Source organism: Phaethon lepturus, unplaced genomic scaffold (assembly GCF_000687285.1).
Source record: "Phaethon lepturus isolate BGI_N335 unplaced genomic scaffold, ASM68728v1 scaffold20941, whole genome shotgun sequence".
Taxonomy (NCBI): Eukaryota; Metazoa; Chordata; class Aves; order Phaethontiformes; family Phaethontidae; genus Phaethon; species Phaethon lepturus.
In genome coordinates, this window is record NW_010515825.1 from 32,250 (window position 1) to 42,886 (window position 10,637).

Below are 10,637 nucleotides of genomic sequence, written 5' to 3' on the forward strand. Positions count from 1 at the left end.
TAAATGTACAGTACATACGGTTGAGATGGAGCATAATGAAATCTGGGAAGTCAAGGAAACTAGAATGCACAATCAAAAACAAGAATAGATGCCATGCAAGATGCATTATTCCTATAAAAAATTGGCAAATCCTTATTAGCCTTCTAATAAACTTCTGGTTTTGCTTTGCTTTTCTTTAAGCTATTAGTTTAAGTGCTTTTAAAATCAGAATTTGCATCATTTAATTTGTTTCCAGTGTTATTTAAAGAAAAAATGAATGAGTAGGATTCCAGTTATTTCACCTGGGTCCTTGAAATATTGCATTTAAGTATTATGACACAACAGCTACTTCCTTTGGAATAGGATTACTATTTGACTCAGAAAATTTTGGAGTAAGCTGGCGGAAGAATTTGTGACCCTGAGAATCTGTATTCACATAGATATAGCCTGGAGGGGATGGGTAATTTGCTGGGCAGATCTCTTGTTTCTTTGGAGTATATTCTGTGCGATACACAGTTTCATCTTGAAAAGGAGCTGAATTAGGAACTGTAGCATGTACAGGTTTGAAACTTGGAGCTGGAATGATCTGATGTGGTATGTAATGAGATTTGAATGTAGTTAAATCATAAAATTTTCCTGTGGGTTTCGGAATTTCCTGGTGTTTCTTAGTAATCTCTTGCCGACAGCTGGCCCAAGCTTTAAAGTCTTCCTTTGTAGTAGTATTCCCTTGAAAAGGGGCATTGGTTCTTCTTCCATTAGAAACTGGTCTTATGGGGACAGCAGGAGAAATCTCATGCTTAACATAATCAAGGTGGCTTGAGGAGTTAAAATCCATGTTGCCTGGAGGTGGAACGTACTCTTTCGTTTTGCGGACTTCAGGCAAGGAGACCAACCATGGCTGAAAACGATCCTGGAATTCAGTGACTCCATTAAAATGAGCATTGGATCCGACTTTTGTATTTTCAGGCTTGCAGCTTTTTGCAAGTTGCCCAGGTAGCCCTTTAAAATCATTCCGGTGGGTTGTGAGATCTTCAAAGGGTTGGTTGCTTGGCTTATACTCTTCTTTTGATCTTAGGAATTTTGGTTCCAGTTGATGAGCAATATAAAAAGTGCGATGGCTAGTAGTACTATCAAAAGGCACGTCAGAAAGCTTGCCTACACAAGGAGGTTTAAAACTTTGTCTGGGATGTAGTTCCCTGGGAACAAAGTCATCTTGAAACGTAGTAGAATTTCCAAACTTCTTTGTAGGCGGGTGGTATATATGCTCCACCTTACTAGGTTCCCTTCTTTGAACTTCCCATGACCTATAGTCATCTTTAAGGCAAAAACAAAACTTCACCATACAAGTGTTATTATTTGAGACTATTCCTTTAAAACTAATCCACATTCTTCTGGTATTAAATCTTGCAAAACAAAGAAAATGGATATAAGTGAGAATGATAATGTAATCTGCACATTTGGATATGACAAAACTGTCTTCTATTACTGGTGTGATAAAAACAGACAAAAAAATTGTACATGATGCCCTATTTTGAATATTTCCTCAAGGAAAAAGAAAATGTTGCATGTACATATTCAGTGTGTGTTCCATACAGAAAATAGCCATATACAGGTTTTATATACAATATCTTATATTTTACTTGGAAGTTTACATAAATAGGTAAGACTGCAAGGAACCTCATAGGTCAATGGGTCATGTTCACTACTGATTGGGAGAATTCTCTTGTAATTTCCAAATCAATGTTATATTACCTTAAAGCTTGTTGGGATTTTTTTTTCTTTGCTTCTGGATTTTTTTACTAACGGACTGTTCTGCTATAGTTACAAAACTTACTGTTCCATCTAAACTTGCTGTAAACTTTTTCACAGGCAGTTGAAATCAATTTGTTGTCTTGCAATCACTGTACTTACTTCAGCTTCATTGTTTTTTCACTCCTTGATCCTTACTCCCTGTTGAACTGCTAACACACATTTTAAATGAAACAGTTGCATGCTGTCTTAGTTGTATGCTCAGACTAGGATAAATTATTCATTATTTGCTAGCTTACTGCTTACACATAGGCTAAATAGAAATATTTAAATTTTTTAATAAATTATTTACAACCAATAAATATAAATAGAATATTTATATAAATGCATTTCTATCTATCATAGGCCTAAGCTTAAAGAAGCTAGTGAAATATAACTCTGGATTTTTTTTGAAGAGCCTTTTTTCCCAAACTTTGTCCTACCAACTCTTTCCGTCACGGCACTCCCTCCTCTGCTCATTTCGCACCAAGCAGTCTAACTTCCTGTTTTAATAGCCCTATCTGTTTCTCGTTATTTGAAGTATCCTTTCGGTACCCCTGGCCCTCATAATCAGGAAGATTTTTGTTTTCACCCTAGCACTCTAAAGTAGATCATAGCTCGTCATTTATTTTTACTTACTCTTAACTGGGGCTGCAGCAATGCAGTACGTGTAACAAATTCAGGAACGCATTTTATGTATAAAATTTTCTACTTGTATAAAGTGTATCAAAGTTACTTACCAGAATGACTTAAAAGATTTAGTGCCTTTGTTCTGATCATTGTAATATAGTAATTTGTGTCAAAACAGATCATTACTAGGATGATATGGAAGCTATACAGTACACAAGAAAAAAATCTAAAATCAACTTTTGACCTGCTCTGTGGAAAAACATGGGTTACGTGAGCTAAAACTATCTGAAAGATATATTGGTACTTTAATTACAACCAACTTTTGCTTGAGATAGCTTTAACCTAGTGTATGTTAGAATTTCTCTTCTTCTAGCCAACAAAATGTTAGAGAAGGCTTTTCGTTTAGAAACAATAAATGCCACCTCTAACAACTGGAGTGCTAAACATTTGAAGGTGTTACCACCTGCTTTCTCTTACATCCTACTCTCTGGCCCAAACTAAGAAATCCAGTTTCTAATATAGATAATTCGGAGTACTACCTTCATCTTGGTTATTTCCCTTTCTAAAGGTAGCATATATTATTACCTTGATAGGTTGGTATAGTATCCAATTTTCCTCCTGTAGTGTGTTTTCTCTCTAGAGGTTTTACTAATGTCACTGGTTGTATTTTATAAGCATTATAATCTTTCTGGTATGTGGTTCCCAGTTCTCTCTCTCCCGTCTTTGGTTTATGTTCTTCTTGTACTCGAATAGGTCGCTTCACAATATCATAGGGTAAATAATCAGATCTGAATTGGGGAAAAAGGAAACATTGGTTAAAAATACTTCTTTTTTCTGATGGCATTACTTTTGTCACTTTTCCATTATATGGAAAAAAAATTACTTATGTTTACTCTGAAAAATCAATCTGATGCCGTATGTTAGAGGGATAGCAAGGAGGAAAGAAAATCATAGTACCCAAATCTAGGGTCTCTGATGCATGATATAGCCTTTATTCAAAGGTATACCGTGAAGCAACCTTTTCTAAACTCCAAGTCTTATTCCAAGTTGAAAATATATTCTTTAAAGTGTCTGAAAGGAGACTAGAAAAATTTGCTGTAATTTTACAAAGAAATGATCCAGAAAGCAGAAGCAGAGCAAAGATCAAACTACTACAAGTGGCAGCATTTACTAATTCATGAGAATGGAATATAATCAGAAACACCATTTCATCATTTTTATATGGGCACATTACATTAAAAGGGTGTATATTACATATGTAGGTGTTTAAACAGTATAGGCAGTACACAATCAATCTTGCAGAAAAGCATTTGGCCTTTCTATGTATGTCCTTTTTTTATAAACAAAGAAGTTTCATCTGTTGCTCTTATAGCTTAAAAGAAAAATAATGGAAAAAGTAAAGGTTTATGCTCCTGTCACATTATTAATAATGAGTGATGTCTTCTTTTAACTCTTTGAAAGGTGCTCTTTAATCTTGTAAGTTTAACGTCAGAGTCTGTGCATTGACAGGACAGACCTACTGAACCCCTTTACAGTTCACTTTCTTCAAACTCCCAATAATTTAGAACTGTCTGAATCTGTTCCTTAGGGTTTCATTTTCCCACTATGTCAGATTCCACACAAGTATTACAGAAAGTTCTCCAGCTTGACAGCTTTTTCAGACTTGATGAGACCTAGATTTCCAAAACAGGTTGAAAACAAGGACAGAAATTTTAGATTATCTTTCCAGGTTAAAGGATGCAGTAAAGAATGCAAATCTTTTTGTATGTGTGCTTCACTATTTTTTATGACCTTTTTGTGGTAACTGTATTTCTAGACTCAAAATTTATACTTTCAAATATGTTAAAAGTGTAAAGAATGTAATGATTGCATTTTGAAAATGATTGCAATACAATGTTCAGTTCCCCCTTAAATGAGAAAGCATAAGAGATTTTACAGAGTAATTGTAAAATACATTGCTTCAAAATGTTTACTTAAATGTTGTAATTCCTTCCATTTTTCCATGATGCGCTTGGTACTCTTGTTTCGGCTTAAGGCTCCGGGGAGGAGAGATGTTGCTATACTTGGGATATTTTTCCACATACTCTGTTGTGAGGCATGGCTGTTGTCCATTATCATAAATCCTCGTGGGTTTATGAGGGCAGCGATGGCGCCTGGGTAAAACACATCAGATGAGATCATTTTGAATAGTTTCATTTAAGGGGAAAACCCATGCCCTATCTACTGGGAGTGAATAACAAACAGGGAAGATTGAAGAATGTCAGTAGCATGTGTTTAAAATCTTTGAGTGATAAAACCACAAAACATTGTGCTGATGGCATAGATCCCAGAGCACAGTATACTAATACAGTAATAAACAGTGTAAGTATGCAAGTTAGTCCTTAGTACAGAATACAAAGGATGCATAGAGTTGATCTCAGTCCTCTAAATGATGCTACCACCGAGATGTACTTTCCTCTCTTTTTTTTAAACTTTAATGATATTACTAGTCTTATTTGTAAAAAGAACTAGCTATGCTTCATTTCTCATTTCATATTGTCTCTTTTGTACTGTTTTTCCTCATCACTTGTCTTTCTATATCTATGCATCTGCTCATCTATTTTCACCACAACTCTTGATTAACTCTTTTTGATTAAACTTTTAGTGGTGTGAAATCTCACTTGGACTTCCAGAGCTCTGCAGGCCATTTCTGACTTTTCAACCATTTTTCAAGGAGACTAAATCCTCTATCCAAAAACTATGCTTGTTTAGAAGTAATGACATCTCTTTTTCTTAATAGGTTTTACTTCAATTACACCTGCTTTCATTAATGACACCACTGTGTTAAGAGGTTTATCATGACTTAATTTATTACTTGTACCTTGCTGTTTTGTGTTAATTATGCATGAGATTAAAATGTACAGATTATTTTCTATATTGCTTTGAAATTCTTATTATATGAATTCTAATTTGCATAATGCACTTACATGTCTCTGGTAGTTTGTTTCAAGCATGGTTTTAAAATCTTATTTTTGCTGATGTGCTTATTATTTAATCCCTCCTTTAAGGAGAGATATATACTGTCAGCCTCCTACCTGTGGCTGACAACTGGCAATACTGGTTCAGATAGAAGCAAAGGGAAATACGAAAGAAAGCATAATTTTAAAAATAAATGAATCTGGTAAAATTCTGTACATGAAAAGCAAAAATAACTCAAGAACAAGAAAGGTACCCTTATTATTTATACCCTTACCGGGTACAAATAAATTCAAGTTTCAGGAAGCTAGATACCCAAGGAATAGTTCAGAGGTCCGCAAAGAAATTTAGCAAGCACTGAATACCGAAAAGGAAAAAAATAATTAAAGCAAGGTAAAATAGAATACAGAAACAGACATGAAGGACTCTTGCTGGGAAAAATAAAATAAACCCCAAAAATCCAACACTAAAAGAAGTTATCTGGAACTGGAGACCCCTAAAGCTGGTATTAGTTTGGGCTGGATGACTTTGCCAGCTCAGTAGTTCAGTAAATGAAAAATGAAGGAGCCCTGTGTAAGCCAGATCCTTTCAAAGCCTCAGGTGCTTACTCCTTTTTAATCAAGTCAACAGATAGTCAAGTAACAATTGAGACATCTATTCAGAACATATCAGGGAAAGGAAAAAGGAAGAACAGGGAAAGAACAGGAAAGGTAGGAAAACCAGGAGGTGAGTGTGTGCTATTTCTCAGCACGGTGCTTGCCTGTCACTACATTCTTCATGAAATTCAGTTACCACCTTAGTAATATTTTTTTCAGTAAGTATAAGAGGCAGATGCTGTGTCGTGTATCATCTAAAAGTAATAGCTAAGCAGAAACTAAAACCATTGAATGTATGTTTTGAAAGCTAGTTGAAATACAGGGTATCAAATTATACTGTTCTTCACCTATTTTAGGCATACAATTCAAAGGAGTTTGAAACAAACAATATTTATCCACAAAAACTTCATTTTGACAGTCTTCAGTTTGACATAAGCTGGTCCACAAGGTCAACCACCAAAAAAGACACCACCTTTGTTTTGGTATCACCACTCTTTAAAGACTTAACTCTCACTATTTTCTGAGCAATATTGTCAGTATATCCCACGTATTCCTGAATGATCATGGTACAGACAGAAATAGATACTAGAAAAATAATTACTTGCAGAGTGAGCCTGTACTTCTTGGTAGATTCAAGACAGAGTTGAAAGTAATCTAGTGTGTCTCTCCAAGGAAAGAAGCTTTTGTAATTGCATTAGAATTATTGCTGAATCAAAAACATCCTTAATCCCAGTCACTTCTAGCATATGAAATAATTTTGAACAACCTCTAAATATGCACAAAGTTACTTGGATCCAGATGAGACTGTTCAGGAGATCCTACATCCTACTCTGTACTGTGAAGGAACTTTCAGTGGGTCTAAAAGGCAATGTAAAATTACCTTAAAATAAATATGAATTTGACTTGGAGAAGAGATTAGGGGTTTTTTGGTTAACCAATAAATCTACTTTTGGATGTTGACCAACTGCTAAACCAAAAGCTTTCGTTTAAATAATAACTTTATAAAACTGATTACATAGGACATCACAGCTCTTTAGAGAGACGATGCTAAGAATCATCAGGGAAGGCAGATTACAGCTCTGATACATGAAATATGTTGCTTACAATTTGGCCAGAACTCCTCGAGTCACTGATTATTTTCAACTTGTTCGTTGTAGTTATCTTAAGTTCAACCCCAGAGCTGCTGATAATTCAAATTCATTTGGTGTGAATATGCCTTCCCCCATGACTGACTGATGCCTGTCTTGATGGATTATTATTCTTTCCCTTCTTTAAGGGAGACTAACTATCTTGTAGCTTGCATAAGGTCTGAACAGAATCTCAGCTAAATAAAACTGATAGTATATGGGACAAATGCTGTTGCTGTGATTATTTTAACGGAATGATGATAAATTTCACTTATTTAGGATCTGGCATACATACAGTTCTGTTTTACGCAATGCTAGCAAGACCCTTGAAATTGTCCCACAAAGCATCTTCCTCCCACAGAACTAGACTAATAATAAAAAAAGTTTGTTTATAATCGTAAAAACTTATTAAAAAACCCCCAACAAATCACAACTCAAAATTCTGATTATTTTTTTTAACTGCCAATGACTCTATTGTCTATTTGATTTCACTATGGTCTGAAAGACAGAAATTATGTATGGACACTGTATTTTTGAGAGTCATCTGCTTTCCTAGTGTTAAACAGGACACCTGGTAGTTTTTATTGGGTTTGTGTGTATTTACGTGTGGTCAGTATGAAGGTTTAAATATCCCATATTTTAGAGAAATCTTCCTCTTTCCTTTTCACTTATATTTATTCAGGAATCCAGATTTTTATAATAATGATAGCAAATGTGCAATAAGTGGGGAAAGGCTGACAGATTGATAAGAAGATAAAGCAGTAGTTTATTTTTATATCTCAAAATTAAACTTCTATGCTTCTGTATGCTGTGATTGTCTTTTATAGTAGATAAATACTATTCTTGAGTGCAGAGAGTTCATCTACCTCAGAGGCTTTATTCTTCCTTTGGAGGCTAGATGTAACATTCTATATTTGCTGTCAGACATTTCTATTGAGCCAATGATCTGAAGCCTGACTGTACTTGGTGGTAAGGGGTAATTTTCTCTTGTATTAAGTTAACACATTTGGAACCCATGGAATATAAGAAAATAAAAGTATTTCCTTCTCTTTATGGATCAGTCCCAAGACTAGCTCATACTTTCTCCACATTAAAAACATACCACTTCTAAAATAAGAAATGGATCTGGAAAATCTTAGGAAACAATACAGAATCCAGCCATTACTCTGCACAACGCAGTTTTGAGAACATTTTTGTGGTTTATTAAAAAAAAACAAACAAAAACAACCTCTAACCAAACTTACACCTCTACCATAGCAGCTTGAAAATGATAATCATACCACCTTGGCAACATCTTACGCTACTTCAAAAGTCTTAAGGTCAAGAGGCTAGAAATTATGTCAGTTATTAAAAATGGAGAAGTCCCCAGTATTGGACCTGTTTTGCAAATTGATCTTCAAGCATGCTCAGCACTAGGTACACTTCCAGTGGTTTTTAGCATTACAATTATTTGCTGATTTTGAAAAAGATCATCTAATAGGCACAGGAAGCCATTCAGTCTAATAAGAAGGAATCTATTCAAAATATTCTTTAAAATCTTGTAACAAATATTTGGTTAGGAGCCCAAGACTGCAACCCCTAAGCATGAACACTAGCACTCAGATGTGAGCCTTTGATGAGTGCATTGTGTATGTTACGGTGCAAAAAAGGTCATTCTAGAACTTTGGAGGCTCTTCTCACTTCCCTGTAAAGAGAAAGCAGAATAAAGTTCTATCTTACTGACTTTCCTCCCCTGTATTTGTAAAATTTTTCCAAGTTTTTTTTCTTCTGTGAACAGCTACAGAAGATTGTTTCCTTCTATTTTATTATTTAGGATTAAACAGTAATTGTATCTCAACTAAATTTCCTGCAAATAGCTAAATGATAACTTCTACAAAATATTAGATCTTATTCTTTGCTTTGAAATCTCTTCTAAGATGTGTATGCATTGTGATATCCAGGTAACACTGCTAAGCAACCAGTCTTCCCCTAAAAACAGAAACACTATAGTTACACTGAAGTAAACACAATATTCTGCCTAAACCAATAATGGCTTAAGATTTTACTGATTGTAAAAACTTCAGTGACGTTTATTTTAAACCGTAAGTTTTGTGCATGTTTTATTCAATTATTCATATTATTAAATTGTGTTTTTGAATTGAGAATTTTGAGTTGAACCTCATTTTCTGCTGTCAGATTGTTTTATCTCACCATCTTTATACTTGAGCCTGAGACAGATTTGTTATCTCATCATGAAAACAGTGTTCCAACTCTGTTACTCTAGGACTTTTGAAACAAATTTATAGGGCAAACTACACCCACAGTCTTGGCCAAAAAGAACATGAGAAGCTTTACACACTGCCTGTCTCTCACCTCTATCTACAGATTTAAAAAAAAAAAAATTGACTGATGAACAGATGGACAGAGTTTGCATACAGAAACACATAAGTCTGCTTATACAAACCTCAAACTGAAACCTGTAGTTCATGGTGTGCTTTGCAGCCATAGGGTTGGCCCTGTACTTCCAACAGATAGTGATAACACTCTTGTGATCTTAGGATGACTCTCCTAGTATGCAGTTGTTGGATGACTTTTTCTTTTTTAATATTATAGACTGTATCTTTGAATGCTAGGATGGTTATTTTTCTGTTTTTTTTTTTTTTTAGGTAGACAGAGAAGAAATTGAAAGTAGTAACAGTACTGACTCCAAACTTACAAACATATATCTGAATTTTGCAAGGTTTAAATCCCTTATGATTTTGGGAAACCTGATGTGAATTTTTTTACCTATGGCATTGATAATATTGCATATAGACCTGTAATAGTAATTTTAAACAAACAAATTGCCCGCTTTACCCTCTTATGCCAGCCTCCCTGGGCCAAAGAGGCTACAGTACAATGATGGACTGTGTGTTTCCATATTGGATCACTTGAATGTAAAGAAATAGCGGGGCTTCCTTTCACGGTGGAGAGCATTACTGGATGTGATGTTAGCAGGGCAAATATGTTGGATTTATTTTAAAGGCTGTAGCACTTGCACGGGTTTCTGTCAAGGTTGATTTAGCCAGATCGGTGCAGCCCCTCTCTCCACACAGCAGAGGTGGCTCTGCTGTATGGAAAAGCCTGATCCTGAGGTTTAGTCTAGGTGGCTTTGAAGGACTGTCTCCGTTCTTTTCTATTTTAATGCATTTAAGAGCTGCCTTTTCCCCTGCTTGATTTAAACATAAAAATACTACTTCACATTTACTAAGAAGATCCCTTTCAGAAAACAGGGAAGCCAGAAACCGTTGAAATGGGAATGTTACCCAGTTTCTGCCTTCCCACGGCTAAAAGTACTAGCCACGACCGGGCACGGGGTACCTCGCGAAAACCGGGAAGGGGGAGGAGGGGGACAAGATCAGGGGAGTTTTTGTGGGGGTGGTGTTGGGAGTGCCCGGAGTGCTCAGGGGGAGCCGCCGCCGTCTTCCTGTGGGGACACCCTCCCGCGGACCGAGGTCTGGCCCCACTCCCCGAAGGCGCTGGCGACCCGTGGGGCTGCTTACCCGCAGGTACAAATCTCGCACAGACAGCGAGGCGACTTCAT

The 10,637-nt window shown here is 35.9% G+C and overlaps 1 protein-coding gene across 1 annotated transcript; it reads right to left on the reverse strand.

The window, feature by feature from the left end:
* Positions 1-310: 310 nt before the first annotated feature.
* Positions 311-10,637, reverse strand: FAM154B (family with sequence similarity 154, member B). Its single transcript, XM_010295898.1, has 4 exons — positions 10,597-10,637; positions 4,371-4,550; positions 2,983-3,185; positions 311-1,293 (listed from the first exon to the last, which is right to left on the reverse strand). Exons 1-4 carry the CDS (start codon positions 10,635-10,637, stop codon positions 311-313), a joined length of 1,407 nt encoding a protein of 468 aa, XP_010294200.1.